General features: G+C 42.4%; 1 protein-coding gene and 1 long non-coding RNA gene across 8 annotated transcripts in view; one reads left to right on the top strand and one right to left on the bottom strand.

Moving 5' to 3' along the window:
- Positions 1 to 5,641, top strand: part of KIAA0319L (KIAA0319 like) — a 96,939-nt gene extending 91,298 nt beyond the window's left edge. For 4 of the 7 annotated variants that reach the window (XM_040468916.1, XM_040468910.1, XM_040468922.1 and 1 more), the window contains 2 exons: positions 3,188 to 3,292; positions 3,606 to 4,842. In XM_040468916.1, the coding sequence (XP_040324850.1) occupies positions 3,188 to 3,292; positions 3,606 to 3,793 (293 nt within the window). In that variant the 3' untranslated portion in view covers positions 3,794 to 4,842. Of the gene's footprint in view, positions 1 to 3,187; positions 3,582 to 3,605; positions 4,843 to 5,432 lie in introns of those variants that run through there. The other 3 variants (XM_040468951.1, XM_040468936.1, XM_040468930.1) reach the window with 3 other exon arrangements.
- Positions 5,642 to 5,765: 124 nt separating this feature from the next.
- On the bottom strand, positions 5,766 to 18,983 carry LOC121026154 (uncharacterized). The gene is made up of 2 exons (XR_005788277.1): positions 18,611 to 18,983; positions 5,766 to 5,985 (listed from the first exon to the last, which is right to left on the bottom strand). It is a non-coding gene; the product is annotated as an uncharacterized LOC121026154 (long non-coding RNA).
- Positions 18,984 to 19,667: the final 684 nt, after the last annotated feature.

Genomic DNA, 19,667 nt, shown 5'->3' with positions numbered 1-19,667 from the left:
AATAAATAAACGTTGAAAAAAAAAAATTAAAAAAAAAAAAAAAAGGTCTTTGTAAAGAAGAACACTTGAACTGAGACCCAAGGGACGAGTAGGAGTTAGCCACATAAGGACTCTGTGAAAGCGCATTCCAGGCAAAGGAGCAAAGTCGGTAAAGGGCCAGCTGCTGGAAGCAGCAGAGCGCATTTGAGGAAATAGAGGAAGGTGACATAGTGGACATGGTGAGCACGGGGCCAGTGGCACGAGGCTGCACAGGTGAGCAGGGACCTAGCTGTGGGCTCCTTCTGAGAGTAGTGGGCAGCCACAGGCAGCTTTTTAAGGAGGTGAATGGTCTGATTTGGTTTACATTTTAAAAAGAGACAACCCTGGCTGCTGTGTAGGAATCAGACGGGCAAGAGCAGGTAAAAGAGGATTCGGTGGAATGTCCTAATGGTGGAGAGATGGTAAGATAGGGAGAGGCACGTAGATTCCAGGTACCTTTGCAGGGAAGACTTGATGCAGTTTGTGGCATGTTAGCCGAGAGGTGTGGGAGAAAAGGAGACGTGCAAGCTGGTCCTGGAGCTTCTGCTCTGAGCAGGTATGGGTTGGGTGGTACTGGAGAGGAAATGCCGGAGAAGAGAAGTGTTTGCTTCAGGACGCTTGCGAATGGTGTTGAGGAAATGAGGCTGGAAGATTGGTGAGGACAAAAGTGCGGAAGGTTTTGAACATCAGCCAGGGTTAAGCATTAATTCTGATGGTGACAGGAAGTGTCATCTTGAAAGTGCTGGCTTAGGAAAATTAGTCTCTAATGACACCTGTAATTGACTGAAGGGGAGATATCCTATGTGGAGGCCAGCAAGGAGACTTTTGCAGTGGTCCGAGAGGGAGGTGACGATGACTCGACCAACATGGGGTCAACAGGATGGAGGACGGGAAAGGTCAGGGCTGACTTCTGACCTGAGGGACAGAGAATGATTCTGTAGACACAATTAAGACATCAGTGCAGTGCCGGCTGGGGTAAGAAAAGATGAATTCAGTTGAACCCAGTAGAACAGTTGGACTACAAGTGTCAGTGTAAGAATCTTCTAGATGCTGGTGAGGGCCAAAACAAAAGTGGGTCACATCCCTTCTGGGGAAAATGTTGAGGGACCAAAGAGTCCAGAGCTGAGGAGCCCATGAAGGGCCGTCAGTGAGGGAAGAGGTGCACCGTTAGGGAGCGGTCAGCAGTATTAGCTGTTGCAGACAGGGATAAGAATTGTCCATGAAGATGACACTGGGGAAGTTTCTGGTCACCTGAAGAGCTAGAGTAGAATGGTGAATGGTAGCAGAAGTGAAAATGTAGGTTGTTCCAGCAGTAAGTATGCAGTGAGGAAATGGAAGCCCTAAATATTGAAAAAAAGTCCTTTAGAAGTGAAGCAGGGTGAGGCAGAAGACAAAGGTAAGGGTCCTGAGGAGAGAGGGAATGGGGTTCAAGAAAGGAGAGGGTGGGGGACACAGGGCTGGGTGATAGCACCAGGAAGTGCTGCGTTGAAGAGGCAAAATGGGCAGGAGGCAGACATCCAGTGAAGGGGGGGCAGCAAGGGAGAGCCCAGTTGCATCTGGGTCACCAGGAGGATAAAGAGGAGAGTCAGGAGGCCCTTGTCTGTGGGCAGTGTGTAGCTGAGGGACGGGTGAGCGCCCCCTTGCACTTGGTCTTCTGGCTCTGGCCAGCAGATCAGTTGTGGACTCAACAGATTAGTGGGTGCACCGCAGAGCAGAGCCACTAGCAGGTAGGGGAGAAGGGGATTCAAGCCTGTCAACGTAAGGCACGGAAGCTGATAGGTTGAAGCGTGGATTTAACAGGCCCCTTGCGAAGAAAGGTAATGCACGTGGAAGCGCGCTGACAGAGACCCTGTTTGCTGGGAACCAGGCTGAGCTCTGATGAGGGCTGCCTGGGGAGCCAGTGCACCCGCCTGGGTGAGCTCCCAAGGCAAGCCTCAGGAGACCTGCTTTCCGTTCAGCGACTGTGGTTTTGGGTTTGTTTTTGCTATTCTATTGATTTTCCAAAGCTTTCTTTTGAAGCATATTAGATTGAACCATACGAAATTAATAGTGTGTGACTTTTTTGAACCCATAAAAATGGTAGTTTTTTGTGGTTCAGCCCAACGGACAGCTGGATGGGTTTCCTGCAAGTGAACGTGCCCATATAATCAGCTCCCTTTCTTTCCCGTCATCCTCTTCCTCCTGCCAACGTACTTCTGATATTTTAGTTTATATAAAGGGAATCACTGTATTTGGCCCTTTCCATTCACCATTACACTTATGACTTCCCGACGTGCTGTCAGGCAGAGCAGTCGTTTGTCCATTTCCTGCTGTGTAATTTCCACTGTATTAATACATCTGGCAGGTGTACTGTTGACAGGCAGTTGAATTCTTTCCAGTTGTGGCTGTTCTGAGGAGTGTGGCTGCAGAAGCTCCTGTCCAGGCCCAGCTTGTACTGTTTAGTGGGTGAGATCGCTCAGTTCTCCAGGCAGAGCAGGAGTGAGTGTGGGAAGGCCCTGGGTGAGTGCTGTCTGGTGTGGTGCTGGGTGCATGTCTCCCTCTCCCGCTCCTGTCCTCTGTAGCTGTGGAGGAAGGAGGGCTTGGGGGAAGAAGGGAAGCTTCATGTGGGCATGGGAGGGAAGGCTTCACAGGCACAGAGGGGAAGGGGTTGAGCCTCCCCTGGGCTTCGTTCTTATGTTGGCCCACTGTTCCCGCCACACTGGAGAAGCCTGGGACACTGGTATCAGCTTTCCTGGCCAAGAAGGGGCAGAATGGCTGAGAAGGCATCTCAGGACATTACTTCAGTGTTTTGGGGGATCTGGGTGGGACCAGGGGGAAGGGAAGTGACTATTGGATATGGGGTTTCAAACATACCTCACCTGTCTGGTCACCTTTTTCAAAAAGGAGGTAGGTCAGCTCCAGGGTGGGTGGTGTAGGGCCCAGAACACTACCACGTGGGGTTTTCTGTTGGCACTTCCCACGCCTCATCCTGTGGCTTTGTTTTTTCGGTGTGGTTTCTGCAGCCACAGGGATAGGTAGTGAAGGTGACTGCAATGGCTTGCAGAATCTCAAGCATCCTTTCTGAACTTAGGTGCTTCTTATGGGTCCTTGTTTGTGTGTTCTGATGCACTGATGGCCTGGGACTGTCTCTGGGAGTCCCTGGTACTCCAGTCAGGCTCTCTGCTTCTAGCACCCACGCAGTGGAACCAGAGCAAGCATCTGTGGGGAGCGAGGCTGCGTACTCACTTGATGTCGGGAACTCGGGCAAGCCCTTTACCATCCATGCTGAGCCGGGGTATGGTGAAAAGTTTGTCCTCTAGAGCTGAGTTCTCATTTGTCGTGCTTTCCTGCCTCCTGTGGGAGCTCCATCCTGTTCATAAAGGGAGGTGATAAAACATTGCACATTTCAACAAGAGGAGAATGGGTCATTAGGTGGCACTGTTAACCAAAGCTAATAGATACTGGAGACAAGGAATCCACATTGCAACCCAGTTCTGTTATTTCCCCTGTCCCTCTGTTCCTCTTCAGGCTGGGAGAAGGGTACAGGGTGTGGCTGAGGCCGAGGAAGGTTTTGTGCTCCTGAGCCTGGATTCTCCTCTCTCTCGCAGGCATCAAACAGAAAGGCCCAATGCTGAGCAGCAGCCTGATGCGCTCTGAGTCGGAGCTGGACAGTGATGATGCCATCTTCACGTGGCCAGACCGAGAGAAGGGCAAACTCCTGCATGGTCAGAATGGCTCCGTGCCCAACGGGCAGACCCCACTTAAGGCCAGGAGCCCACGAGAGGAGATCTTGTAGCTACTTGGTCTGTTTCCTCAGGGTAGGGGTGGGCAGTGCGAGTCCAGAGCATTGCCAGGCTGGTTCTCATACCTCCCATGTCCGTGGGCAGCTGTTCTCCCAGCATCTGCTGGTCACTCCACCCTAATACCCTCAACGAGAGCTGCTGGCACCTGAATCCAGAGACTGTCTCCGGGAACCCTGAATGAAGCTGTGAACGAAGAGGTTTCCTCTTTAAAACCCTTCTGGTAGCCGCCCCCCCCCCCCAAATGTCCTCACCTCAGGGCCTCCTTTTTCGCAAACCCCTCCTCTGCTCCAAGGGCTGTCCAGCCAGCTCCCAGCTGCCTCTCCAGTTCCCTGTTGGCAGTGTTGCTGCTCCCAGGGCACCCGCACAGCAAGTCCTGGCTGTAGAACAAGCACCAGCAGCCTCCTGCTCTGAGAGCCTGCCTGTGGGCACATTCTTTGTCCTCTTCTTTGGGACAGAGCCGTTATCTTTTCGCTAGGTCCAGAGAAAGTGGAACCCCCTGTCCTCACCACTGATGCCCATGTCCAGCCTGAGATTAGGGGAGGACTGGCTGTTTCCGGAATGGAGGGGCCCCTCTGGCTGCTGGGCCATCTGTCAGACAGCTGGGCTGGCCACAGACCCTTTCCTTCCTCCTGACCTGCTGCTTCAGGACTCAGGCCCCCATGCCCTGCCCGCAGGAGACAGTCACACGCTGACTGGAATGTGATGGCATGAGCGCATGTGTGCGACTGCCCCATGGCAGTCTCCTCTGTCTTGTGTGTCCCTTGCATGTGTGTGTGTGTGTGTGTGTGTGTGTGTCAGAATGTGCGCACATCAACTCCTCATAGGGCTCTCGGCTACTTGTGAGGCTACCTGGACAGACTTTTAGCTCCTTGGAGCAGAGACTTCCTGAATCCCTCTGGCCCTGTCACTGGTTCCTCAGCCATGGTCATTCTGGGTGTTGGGGAATGGGAGCTTTGAGGGAGTGACTTTTTGAAAAGAAACTTAGTTTACACTACTGCACTACTGTCTGTTGTGAGATGATTAAACATGCTATTTAATTGTATGTGTACCTGCTGGGTGTGCTGCTTTGTGTTACACTGCTGGGTGTACACTGCATGGGTCCAGCCACCTATGCATCCCTGGGATGCGATAGCCTCCAGTAAGGAAGTTGTGGGCCTTGGCATCAGTGTGTGTGGCTGATGGTGCTGAGATTCTGCCTCAGCCGCTGCCTGGCCACTGGTGCAGGCTCCCTGCCTCTGCTGGCCAGCTGCTCCCCCCTGGCTTTCAGGGAGGGGGTTTTCTGTCCTCTTAACCTTCTGTTAACAGAAAAATGATTCATTCCTCCACCTTCACCCCACCCTCTGAACCAAGCAAGGAATTCAGAGTGTCCTAATGCCCAGGGTGTGGACTTTAGATTTCTGGACCCCTGTGCTTCCCTTTTGGATTTTCAAAGCAATAGGGGTGGCCTCATGCCCCAGAACACAGTGCAGTGTTCATGGAGCAGCTTGCACAGCACATAGGGTAGGAGGAGGGCTGGTGTACAGTCTCTCTCCCAGGAAGGGGAGGGGAGAGGACAATGGAGCTCATTCCCTACCCAAGGCCCTGTGCACAAAAACCCCCTGGGCATGAGCAGAATTGGCTCTGTTTTCACAGATACAGAAACTGAGGCATAGCAAGAAATAACTCGGTCCACATACAATAAATGACAGAATTAGAACTTGGGCCTCGCAGAAGTCTGTGGGCTGGATCAAAAGCCTGGGAGGCCTGATGCCAGACTGTGGGGGATCGACTGTGGACTTTCTGATGGAGGTCTGGCACAGGAGGATGTACCTTTCTACTAAGTTCCCAGGAGACACTACGCTGCAGATCCGGGGGCACACTGTGAGCACCACTGGTCTGGAAGTGTGTATCTAGTGCAACGTTGAAGAGGAGCGGCAGCTGTCCCATCCTGAAGGTTGGAAGTAATCACAGAAGCAAAAGCTTGAATCGCTTCAGGCCAGGGATACAGGTTTCCTCAGGGCTGCAGGTCAGGCTACACAGGAGGAGAAGGTGGGCAGGAGACCAGGACTTGATCACTTACTGGCCTTCTGGACTTGTCCTGTTTTGGGGTGTGGGGCTCATTTCTACATCTTACCTCAGCCACAGCTCACTGAAGGATATGCTTTTATCTCCGAGATGATGAATTTTTGATCCCCTACTCTTCCCACTGAAAAAAGGACAAAACCCAGAAACCAATGCTGCTGTCCTGTTAGGCATATTTCCAGTTGAGTACAGGAAATATTCAGCATTACCAAAGCACCAGTGTCCCCTTACTCATCGTCTTGTCTCTCTACTCCTTAGCACAGTGGCTGATACGCACTTCAGAGCGTGCCTGTGGTGAGCACAGTCTAAAAGGGTGATCCATCCTAGAGATGTGGGAGATGTGGCTTCTCAAAGGAAAATGTCAGCTGAACAAGGGAAAAGATGGCAGATCTTGTCACTGCTGAACTGAGCTGACACTCCAGGGAAACATGGCCTACTAAGCTCCCAGAAGTATTACTTAGGAGAATAAAGAGAAGGAGTTAAAATATGAACAACAAAATAAGATTGGGGTGGGGGTGAGGGTGGGGTCAAATGATTGAAATTAAAGTAAGCTAAGGTCCTTCCAGTAAGCTAAGGTCCTGGATTCAAGTCAATTATTCATGTTATAAATATTGAGGACACCATTAACAATTAGTAACTGGCATATGTAACATCTGCACCAGACAAGGGAAGAAAAAAATACTTCAATCAGTGAAACCGTACAGGAATGAAGGGGGGGAAGCAGTTTTTTAAAAATGTGACCACTTAATGGGCAAAAGTTGTCAGATTAGACATTAAAACCACCACTGCCGTCACCACCACCACCACTTCCAAACTGAAGTTAACAGATTGGATATATTTGTAAAACTGTAAGAGAGACACGTAAAATACAACATTGAAACACTGAAAAAGAAAACAGTAAAGATATAGTAGGGGCTTTGGTCCTTATTAAGATGATAAAGTGGCATAGACTACTGGCTCCTCTCCCCCCCAAAATAATACACCTTAGGAGATGGCATAAATCTGAGGAACCACCACCAAACCCAGCAACAAACCACCCCCAAATCCTGTAAGTATGCCTAGGAGACTGAAGGTCATCATAAACTGGGAGGTAGGCCATAAGTGAGAAGTCTACCCTTTGCTGCACATGGAATAATCAGTCAATTCACTGGTGTCAGCGGGACACTGTCAGGGCAGGGCCGTAAGCTCTGCTGAGATGAGAAGGGCTTGGCTGGGCTGCTCTTGAGATTAAAAAACCCTTCCCTCTCCAATGCCCCAGACTGGAAGATGACAACTAGGAACTTGCTGCTGCTTCCTAAGGATCTGAAGCAACTACTGGTAAAGCAGTTAATAGAGCCTTTGAGGTGTCTGGAGGTTATTACCTTCCCCTTCTTAATCTCACTGGGATGGACAGCATAGAGCCTGGCCTTGGCCGTTCATCAATAAATGTTACTAGACAGGAGCTGGTGCTCTTTAGAAACATGAGCTCATTGGCCAAAATAACCAGATGCTGCCTGGGGTGTACAACCCTCAGCCCCAAAGACAGCAAACTAAATACACACATTAGTCGAGAACTAAAAATAAAGCAAAATAAATGTACAGGGAAACATTAGCAGTGTGAAACAGGAACAGGAAGTACAGGGAAATACCCAGGATGAAAAATATAATGAATGGGATAGAGTGACAGATACAGGTCAAAACAAATCAGCATCCTGAGGATCTTTACCACCAGAAAGCAGGAAAGGAAAAAGACAGCAGTCCAGGGGCAGAACAGAAGTGCCGACATGTGAGTAACTGGGAGTCCTAGAAGGAAATGGAAGAGGTAGAAAAGGAAATATTTGATGTAGTAAGACCAGAATTAAAGAAAGATCAAAGAACTCATGGATAAGTAGGGAAAACGTACTGAAACCAGAAACACTGTAGCAAGACGGCAAGAGATGGTTTTAAAGACCATCTAAGAAAAGCAAAAATTCTGAAAGCTCCCAGAAGAGAAATAGATCGATTACAAAGGGAGAAGAATCAGACTGACATCAGGTTTCTTAACAGTATCCTTATGTGAGAGACAAAGAATCACATTTCCAAAATGCTGAAGAAAAAGAACTTTGAGCTCAAAATTTATATCAAGAAAAACTCATTTGAGAACGTAATAAAAAATATTCTCGGCTGGGACACTTGGGTGGCTCAGTTGGTTAAGCGTCTGGCTTCAGCTCAGGTCATGGTCTCGCGGTTTGTGAGTTCGAGTCCCACGTTGGGCTCTGTGCGGACAGTTCAGAGCCTGGAGCCTGCTTCGGATTCTGTGTCTCCCTCCTTCTCTGCCCCTCCCCTGCTCATGGGCTCGCTCGCTCTCAAAAATAAATAAACATTTAAAGAAAAAAAAATATTCTCGGAGCACCTGGCTCACTCAGTTGGTGGAGCATGTGACTCTTGATCTTGGGGTTGTTGAGGCTGAGCCCCACGTTGGGGGTAGAGTTTATAAAAATTCTCAGGAATATAAACCTTCAAAATTATTTTCACAAAAGATCCATTTAAAAAATATTCTTGGAAGTGGTCAAATACAAAAAATATATTTAGACATGAGAAGAGATATAGGAAGTAGTGGCGAGCAAATAAAATATTCTGGCAAAGTTTGTAATCTGAAACAGCTAGGGCCAATGGAAAACAAAATGAAGTATATCAACAATACAAAACCAAAATTCCAAAGAATACCAACATGGTATGGTTAGGAAGACCAAGAACATAAGAGTATAATGTCTTATCAGGAAGACTTAGATGGCAGTTAAACCAACTGGGGTAAACAAATGATTACTATTGAGTAAAATCGAAAAAAAACCTGGAATGTATTACCACTTTTTATTTTTTAGTAACCTCTACACCCAACGCGTGGGGCTTGAACTCACAATCCGACATCAAGAGTCGCATGCTCCCTCAACAAAGCCAGCCAGGTGCCCGTGGCATGTATTATTACTTTTAAGCAGGTAGAAGAAAAATTTCCATTGCTACTCAATGAAAAGCAAGAGGGAAAAAATACAGTAAGTAGAAACTGAAATAATAGCAGAACTAGCTTGGCTGGGAAGATGACAGAGTAGGAGGACTCTAAGCTTACCTTGTCTCACAGATACATAATACATCAACATAAATAACCCAGAAAACGATCTGCAGATTGGCAGAACAAATTCCACTAAAGGTAGAGAAGAGACCACACCCGAAGGTAGGAAGGGTCAAGATGTGGTCCACAGTGGGAACGGAGCTGGTGGTGTGGAGAAGGGCAAAAAAGAGACTTTCACACCTGGGAGCCCATGAACAGGGAAGATGTATACCTCGTAATACCTGCCTTTGAAAGCAAGAGGGGCAGAATTTTGTGAGTAACAACTCACAAACCAGCTGGATTTAAAGCCTGGAATTTTTAAATTCTGCAGGCTCTGCTCTAGGAGAACCTGGAGGGCATTAGGAAGCAGAATTCACCCCCCTCACCCCCATCCCCAAGAAACTACACAGCCAGTGCAGATACAGCAAGGAATCGGTAGTTTGGAAAGCACCAGGGGCAGCTGAGAGATGAATAATTTGCTCATCCTAGAGCATGACCTGGAAAGACAGGGACAACCAGGAAGATGGCTCTAGGAACAAAGGAGCTGACAGGTACCATTTCCCTACTCCACCCCCAAGTATAAAAAACCCAAACAGCAGGGTTCTGGCTCTGACACTTGTTACCTAAATCGCCTGCACCAACACCCTCCACCCCTCCTCACTTCTGTGGACTCATCCTTCCCACTCATCCGCCTTAAGTCGTGGAGTTGTGGGCCGCACCCCAAAAGGTCAGTGTAAACCCTGCCAACACATCTCTTGACTCATGTTTTGTGGGACCTCAGTTCTGGAGGTGGCAGTTGAGGCGGGGGGAAGGTCAGGTCTCACTTCCCAAGCAGACCACTACACACACTGTTAAAATGTGTTCCATCTCTACTGGGGACCAAACACTGCCCACAATAGGCAAAGAAAGCCTCTGCAGACAGCTGGACTGAAGAAAGAAGAGGCTAAGACAAAACCACAGAGAAGATACAACACACATAGAAGATACTCCTTGAAGTGCCAGGCCCTGGGGAACAGGGGACACGGCACTGCACGGCACTGAAGGACCTCTTCTTCATAAGGCTATTCTTGTTAAAAGGAAGAGAAGTAGCTGACTTTCCTAACAGAAACAGACACAGAAAGTTAGACAAAATGCGGAGACAGAAAAATATGCCCCAAATGATAGAACAGGACCAAACCACAGCAAGAGACCTAAGCAAAATGGATGTAAGTAATATGCCTGATGGAGAATTTAATGATCATAAAGATACTCATTTAACAAGAGTGAATGACATCAATGAAACCCTTAACACAGAGATAAAAAAGAACCATGCAGGGGACACCTGGGTGGCTCAGTCGGTTAACCATCTGACTTTAGTTCAGGTCATGATCTCACGGTCTGTGGGTTCGAGCCCCGCGTCGGGCTCTGTGCTGACAGCTCAGAGCCTGGAGCCTGCTTTGGAATCTGTGTCTCCCTCCCTCTCTGCCCCTCCCCTGCTCATGCTCTGTCTCTCAAAAAATAAATGTACAAAAAAAAAAAGAACCATGCAGAGATTAAGAACACAATAAATGAAACTTAAAATACACTTGATGGAATAAATAGCAGGATAGATGAAGCAGAGGAATGACTTAACAACCTGGAAAACAGAGTAATGGAAAGTAACCAAGCTGAGCAAAGGAAATAAAATTATGCAAATTGAAAACAGCCTAAGGGAATTCAGTGATACCATCAAGTGTAGTAACATTCACATTATAGGGATCTCAGAAGAAGACAGAGAAAAGGGGGCAGAAAATTTATTTGAAAAAGTAATAGCTGAAAACATCCCTAATCTGAGGAACGAAACATCCAGATCCAGGAGGCACAGAGATCCCCCCCCAAATTCAACCTAAGGAGGTCCACACCAAGAAACATAGTAATTAAAAATAGAAAAAAAAAAGTTCTAAAGAAATTTTCAAAGCAGCAAAAGAAGGCAGTTACATACAAGGGAAACCACAGGAGACACTCAGCAGATCTTTCAGAAAAAACTTTGCAGGCCAGAAGGGAGTGTTATATTCAAAGTTCTGAAAGGGAAAAATCTGCAGCCAATAATACTCTATCCAGCAAGGTTATGATTCAAAATAGAAGGAAAGAGAAAGAGTTTCTCAGACAAAAACTAAAGGGGACTCTGAGTGCAAAGGAAATACCCTGAGGGACAGTATGAAAAGTAAAAAAATCAGAAAAACAGTAAAAACAAGTATTTCTGTAAAAATCACTCAAGGGATTCATAAAAAGAAGTAAAATATAGCAACATATACATAAAAAACGGGGAGGAGAGGAATAAAGACTAGGTTCAAACCTAAGTGACCATCAACTTAATACAGATTGTTTTACGCAGAAGATGTTTTATACAAACCTAATGGTAACCACAAATAAAAAAATCAGTAATAGATATGCAAAGAATCAAGAGAAAGAAATCCAAATGTATCATTAAAGCCAACAAACCAAGACAGAAAGAGAAGGTTCAGAAAAAATCTCTAGAAACAACCACAAAACAAGTGACAAAATGGCAATAAATACATATCAAGAATTACTGATTATAAATGGACTAAATGCTTCAATCAAAATACACAGGATAGGGGTCCCTGGGTGGCTCCGTTAGTTGAGCGACCGACTTTGGCTCAGGTCATGATCTCATGGCTCATGAGTTCAAGCCCTGCATCAGGCTCTGTGCTGACAGCTCAGAGCTGGGAGCCTGCTTTGAATTCTGTGTGTCTCCATCTGTCTCTGCCCCTTCCCTGCTTGTTGTTTCTCTCTCTCCCTTAAAAATAAACGAACATTAAAAAAAATTTTTAAAAGACACAGGGTAACAGAGTGGATCAAGAAACAAGACCCATCTATATGCTGCCTACAAGACACTCGTTTCCAACTGAAAGACATCTACAGATTGAAAGTGAGAAGACGGGAGAAATATTTATCATACAAATGGATGTCAAAAGAAAGCTGAAGTAGCAGTATTTATATTGGACAAAACAGACTTTAAAACAAAGACTGTGGAGCACCTGGGTGGTTCAGTAGGTTAGACTCTTGATTTCAGCTCAGGTCATGACCTCATGGTTTGTGAGTTCGATTTCCATACTGGACTCTGCTGACAGTGTGGAGCCTGCCTGGGATTCTCGCTCCCTCTTTCTCTGCTCCTCCCGTGTGTTCTCTTTCTCTCAAAATAAACAAAGACTGTAACAAGAGACAAACAAAGACACTATATAACAATAAAGGAGACAATCCAACAAGAGGATATAATAATTGTAAATATTTACGTACCCAACATGGGAGAACCCACATACATGAAAGAGTTAATAACAAACATAAAGGAAATAATTGATAGCAATAATAGTAGGGGACTTTACCACCAAACTACCTTGATGGACACAACATCCAAACAGAAAATCAACTTAGAAGAAATGGATAAATTCCTAGAAACATATAACCAACCAAAACTGAACAGCAGGAGGAAACAGAAATTTTGAATAGATCAATTACCAGCAGCAAAACTGAATCGGTAATCAAAACACTCCCCGAAACAAAAGTCCAGGACCATATGGCTTCAGACGCAAATTCTACCAAACACATAAAGAAGAGTTAATACCTATTCTTCTCAAATTATTCCAAAAAAATAGAAGAGGAAAGAAAACAGACAAATTCATTCTTTGAGGCCAGTATCACCCTGATACAAAACCAGATGAAGACACCACAAAAAGAGAACTATAGGCCAAACTATCTCATGAATATAAATGCAAAACTCCTCAACAAAATACTAGCAAACTGAATCCAATAACACATGAAAAACAAAACACACCAAAATCCGGTGGGATTTATTCCCAGAATGCAAGGGTGTTTCAATATTTGCAAATCAATCAACATAACTTTATCAATAAGAGAGAGGGTAAAAACTCTGATTTCAACACCTGCAGAAAAAGCATTCAACAAAGTACAACATCCATTCATGATTAAAACAACCTCTGCAAAGTATGTCTAGAGGGAACATACTTGAACATAATAAAAGCCTTTGTATGAAAAACACACAGCCAACATTATATACTCAATGGTGAAATACTGAGAGGTTTTCTCCTAAGGTCAGGAACAAGAGAAAGATGTCCACTTTTATTAAACAGTAATGGATGTCCCAGCCATAGCAATTCAACAACATAAAAAAATAAAAGGCATCTAAATTGGTAAGGAAGAAGTAAAACTCTATTTGCAGATGACAAGATACTATATATAGAAAAACCTAAAGACTCCACCAAAAAACTAATCATGAAGCAGCAAAAGGAGAAATTAAAAAAGCTATCCCATTTAAAAAAAAAATCTTTTTTAATGTTTATTTATATTTGAGAGAAAGACAGTGTGTGAGCAGAGGAGGGGCAGAGAGACAGATTCCGAAGTAGGCTCCAGGCTCCGAGCTGTCAGCACAGGGTCTGATGTGGGGGCTCGAACTCACAAGCCATGATGATCATGACCTGAGTCGAAGTCAGAGGTTTAACTGACTGAGCCACCCAGGTGCCCCAAAACCATCCCATTTTCAACTGCACCAGAAACAATATAGTATCTTAGAATAAACTTAACCAAAGAGGGGAAAGGCCTGTACTCTGAAAACTATAAAATACTGATGAAAGAAATTTAAGACAACGCAAAGAAATGGAAAGAATTCCATGTTCATGGAAGAACAAATATTGTTAAAATTTCTACACTACCCAAAGCTATCTGCAGATTTAATGTGATCCATATCAAAAATACCAACAGCATTTTTCACAGAACTAGAATAAACAGTACTAAAATTTGTATGGAACCATGATATCTCGAATAGCCAAAGCAATGTTGAAAAGAAAAAGAAAGACAAAACTGTCGGTATCACAATTCCAGATTTCAAGTTATATTACAAAGTGGTACTAATTAAAACAGTATTGTACTGATTAAAAATAAACACACATATCGACTGAGTAGAAACCCCAGAAATGAACCCACAATTATATAGTGAATTCATCCTCGACAAATGAAGAATGAATATTCAATGAGAAAGACAGTCTCTTCAACAAATGGTGTTAGGAAAACTAGACAGAAACATGCAAAAGAATGAAACTGGACCACTTTTATCATACACAAAAATACCCCAAAATGGATCAAAGACCTAAATGTGAGATCTGAAACCATAAAAATCCTTGAACAGAGCACAGGTAGTAATTTCTCTGACACTGTCTGTAGCAACATTTTTCTAGATATGTTTCCTGAGGCAAGGGAAATAAAAAAACAAAAATTAACTATTAGGATTACATAAAAAGTTTGTGCACAGTGAAGTAAACAAAACTAAAAGGTAACCTACTAAGTGGGAGAAGACATTTGCAAATGATGTATGCAATAAAGGGTTAGTATCCAAAATCTATAAACAATTGACACAACACCACCCCAAACACAAATAATCCAATTAAAAACTGGGCAGAAGACACGAACAGACATTTCTCAAAAAAAGACATACAGGTGGCCAACAGACACCTGAAAAGATGCTCAATACCATTCATCATCAGAGAAATGCAAATCAAAACTATAATAAGGTATCACCTCACACCTGTTAGAATGGTTAAAATCAAAAACAAGAAACAACAAGTGTTGGATGTAGAGAAAAAGGAACCCTCGTGCACTGCACTGTTGGTAGGAATGCAAACTGGGCAGCCAGTGTGGAAAACAGTATGGAGGTTCCTCAAATTAAAAATACAACTACCCTACAATCCCGTGATAGCACTACTGGGTATTTATCTAAAAAATACAAAAGCACTAATTCCAAGGGATGCACATACTCCTATGCTTATTCCAGTATTTACAATAGCCAAACTACAGAAGCAGCCCAAGTGTCCACTAATAGAAGAATAGAATATTATTCAGCCATAAAAAGGAATAAAATCTTGCCACTGGCAACAACATGGATAGGTGCAGAGAGTATAATGCTAAGCAAAATAAGTCAAAGACAGACAAATATCATATGATCTGATATGTGGAACTTAAGAAACAAACAGCAAAGGAAATAGACAAATCAAGAAACAGACTCTCGACTATAGAGAACAAACTGATGGTTATCGGAGGTGAGGTTGGTGGGGGATGAGTGAAATATGGGATGAGGATTCAAGAGTACACTTATCATGATGAAAGGAAAAGCAACATCAGAAATAAGTTCTAAAAGCAGTAGTTAAAATGAATATAAACATTTTAAACTTAACTGAAGACAGACTCCCACCCCTCTTTGCCATCTTCACCTGCTCCCCCTGCAGACACATTAGCATTTGAGAAAGTAAACGCATGGAGTAATTGGTGTGCCTGGAGCCCAGGTACAATGGTGAGGGGTGCCACCGTGAAGCAGCCCTACTGCAGAGCAAATGAAGTGGTGACTGGCTGGAATGGTAAGGAGACTGATTACATTGTACAAATAAGTGATTCGGAAATTAAGTACATATACTGAGAATAATGGGAACCAGATTTTTCACTGTTCTGTAAAAGGATTTATGAATATTTAAAGGGAAAAGGCTAGAAAGAACCCCAATGGTTTGAATTGAAATTGGAAGAATTGGTAAGAACTCACAGGCTAAACAGGTAGATGGATAGTTGTACATAGTTATATGTATTTGTTTATGGATTGACTGATTCATAGGAAAAGAAAATTTTCCTTAGTAGCAATGAGCACCAACTGCTAAGGCATTAGGTGCCACTACTGATTCCAAGATTATGGCAGGGAAGTACACAATCATCTTGGAACATCTTGTTTTGACTAAGTAAATGCTGAAAAAATGATGGGGACATATCAGAAGGACATAGGAGCCAGCCAGAAGAGGCTTCCACTGGTTAAATCTATTTTAAAACAAATAAAGAGAGCATCCGATTATAACCTAATGAATAAAATAGGAATCCATGAGTCTATACTGATATAAACAAGAGAGTAAAAAGGACGACTATAAATTCTTTATAAAATATCTAACAACATGGGGCAAAAATGATGGGAAAATACTACCAAGCAAACATTAACTAAAGGAAAGGTAGGGGATCAATATTTATAGTGACAGAATTCAATGCAAAAAAGAAGGGTTAGGGATTATATACTGATAAGAAAGAGAAATTAATCAAGAAAAATGGATATTAGAGTACCTTTTCAAAAACAGCCTGAAAACTGACAAAATTTCAGGCAAGGAAAGGGAGGGTGGATAACACTTAGTTAAAAACAGAAATGAGAAAACACCTACAAACAGACTAATGATAAAATCTTGTCTGAAGGTGGGAACACCACTAAAGAACTAAGAAGGAAAAATTGATTTGAAATCATTTTCATGAAATCATTTTTAGCAATAAGAATGCTTAATAATGAAGGACGCAATCATTCAACAATTTAAAGAATGAACTAAAAAACAAAAAGAATGGTAATAAAAATGGTAATAAAACCATAAATAAGTAGAAAACACAAGTCTGAAAAAAAAAAAAAAAAAAAAAAGGTTCTTTGAAAAGACCCTTAGATAGCAAATACAGAATGGAAGAAGGGAAAAATTACAAACCATGTTAATAAAGCTGAACATATAGATGAAACTTATGAAAATTACAGAGAACTAGAAAATTGCAGAGAAAACATAAGATATAAAAATCCAAACTGACATCAAAAATTTGAATAGAACAGTGATCAGTAAGTGAATTAAAATGGCAAAGACCTCCCCTTTGAGGGATAAAAAAATTAATAAGAATAGTAATTTTTACAGTTTGAGTATACTTTCAATAACAGAAATTTTCTATACATTCCACACAATGGAAAAGGAATAAAACTTGCTCACTCTTTTTGAGTCTAGTCTAACGGTGATTCCAAAGTCAGTTGACAATTCAAGAAAAAAAAAAAAAAGTATTTCACCGTGAGTACAAATACAAAAATAAAATACTAGTTACCCAAACCCAAAGGTATGTACATATTTTTAAACTAATAAGGGTTTATCCAGGGAATGCAAAACCACTGATCATAAGAAAATCGATGTGTTTCATAACATTAATAAAGGCAAAAAAAATGACTATTACAATAAATGTCAAAAAAAGCATTTGACAAGTTCAACACTTCTTTATAATTGAAAGAAAAATTCATGGCAAACTAGGAATAAAAAGGAATGTCCTTGGTAAGGGTTATATATCTAATCCAATAGTATATATATAAAATACATGAACAATTAAGATTTCATTAAGGAATGCAAGGATGGTTTGATATCAGAAAAATCCATCAACGTATTTCACTAAGGATACAAATTATATGATTATATAGACACAAAAAATGCATTTGATAACAATCTTTTATTTAATGGATGGAGGGGAGATTTTTTAGTAAAAGCTATCAAAACCTTCTTAACTTGATGTTTAAGACTGCTTTCCAGAATGGATATACAGTTGACCCTCAAAAAAACAAGGGTTTGAACTACACAGGTCCACATATACATGGATTTTTTGGTAGTACAGGGCTGTAAATGTATTTTCTCTTCCTCATGATTCTCTTAATAACATTTTCTTTTTTCTACCTTACTTTATTGTAACACAGCATATAATACATAAAACATGCAAAATATGTGTTTAATCAACTTTTTATATTAACAGTAAGGCTTTTTATATCAACAGTAGGCTACTAGTAGTGAAGTTTCTGGAGAGTTAAAACTTATACTTGGATTTCCAACTGTGCAGAGATAATTGCCCTAATCCCTGCATCATTCAAGGGTCAACTGTACAGTTCATTTATTCTTGCAATATGTAAGGGTTTTTAAATCCCAACAACAGTACACTTGACATTATCCATTTTTCCAATCTGTCCAGTCTCAAGGACATGAATTGATAGGTCTGAAGAGAAACTCCATGATTACTAATGAGTCTGAACATTTCTTCATATACTTGTTACCCTTTAGGTTTTTCTTCTATGAAGTATTTGTTATTCTTTGTTCAGATTTCTTTACAATTCAGCACTCTGGGGTATATTCTAAATATATATCATTGGGTAGTTTTGTGTATACGGATTCCTGCTTTTTGAAGGTTTGTTAGACCACTTTATTTTTACAAAAGACTTACATTAGCACGTGTTTTTGCTAACCGAAAGATATCAGAAGAGGATTCACACTCTTACAAAAAAAGGCACAATGCGAAAACAGTGTTGAGTTTATTTTACAGCTAGCCCTTACAGAGGCAGTGCGCATCCCAAGGAATGAGAGTGGCCTGCCAAGCTCCTTTCCCAGGAGCACACTCAGTGGCTCAGCATCAACCATCTAAGTCTCCATAGCTTTGGATGTGTCTGTGAGCATCGGTGCTTTATCTTGATTTATTTTCTGTATCTGTTAGCAAGATGTGCCCTGAAATGTCAGGACAACCTAAGAGAGGTTATTTTGGGGTCTGGGAGTATTAAAAAATTTTCCATTACAAATTAATGGTAATTGCTTCTCCATTCTACACCATTTTGGTTTACTAAAGGTTTCATAGGAACACTTACTTTCAGATAGAGGGAAAACCTGTATCTTCCCTAAGCCTGTTATTTGTCATCTTTTATTGACAAACATCTTTAATTTTGATATAGAATTAATATCTAAGTTTTCTCCATATAGTTTCTGCTTTGGAGTTTATTTAAGAAGCTCTTTCTGTCCCCCAGATCACATTATTCTCCATATTTCTATTAATTTTATAATATTACCTTTCACATTTAAGACCTTTAGTCCATTGAGAGACCATCTTTGGACATGATCCGAGTTAGGTATCCTGTTTTTCTCCATGTAAAAAGCCAGTTTACCAACACCACCTACTAAAACAAACACAGGATATTTGTATGTTACTTAATTACTAAATACTTTACAGCTTTCACTGCTACTGTGAATAGTATCTTTTCCTTTTAATTACATTATCTAACTGGCTGCTGCTCTAGTGTTTTTTGTAATACACACATGCACCTGAACCTCTGAAAATACGACTTAAAAATAATGAGTTTCAGGGATGCCCTAGCTGGCTCAGTTGGTGAAGCATCCAACTCTCGATCTCAGGGTCATGAGTTCAAGCCTCGTTTTGGATGTAGAGATAACCTTATAAATATAAATAAGATAAAGTAAAAATGAGTTTTATTTCTCTTCCCAATACTGATATTCTCTTTTTCTTTCCTTATAGTCTAAATCAGAATTTCTAGTTCTATGTTAAGCAGTAACAGGATACTGGGCACAGTAAGTCTTAGTTAGGATACCAGTTTGGTAACCAAACTTTACTAGAGACCAAATAACAATGACTGAATAAGATGGAAGGTATCTTATTTCTTTTTAAATGTTTTTTTTATTTTGAGAAAGTGTGCATGTAAGTGGGGGAGGGGCAGAGAGAGGGAGAGAGAAAATCCCAAGCAGGCTCTGTGACGTCAGCGCAGAGCCTGACACAGGGCTCAACCTCACCAACAGTGAGATCATGACCTGAGCCGAAACCAAGAATCTAAGGCTTAACTGACTGAGCCACCCAGGTGACCCAAAAGGTTTCTTTCTTATGTGAAGGACTGAGCTAGCAGGCAGTTCAGGAGATACGTGGCTCTGCCTTATGAAGTTTAATGTGCTTTTGATATTCTGCCCTTTCCCACATAGATGAAACAAGTTTGCCATGAGCACACACACATTCTGGCCCGTGGAAAAGAGGCAATTACAAGACGAAGGCAAGCCCTTTCCTTTTAAGGATGTGGCCTGCTAGTTGTAAACTACTGTTTCTATCCCACTGGTCAAAAC

This window comes from Herpailurus yagouaroundi, unplaced genomic scaffold, assembly GCF_014898765.1.
Source record: "Herpailurus yagouaroundi ecotype Mexico unplaced genomic scaffold, PumYag 77, whole genome shotgun sequence".
In the NCBI taxonomy this organism is placed as follows: domain Eukaryota; kingdom Metazoa; phylum Chordata; class Mammalia; order Carnivora; family Felidae; genus Herpailurus; species Herpailurus yagouaroundi.
Note: the sequence above shows the minus strand (reverse complement) of the source record. Positions and strands in the feature narration are given on the sequence as shown.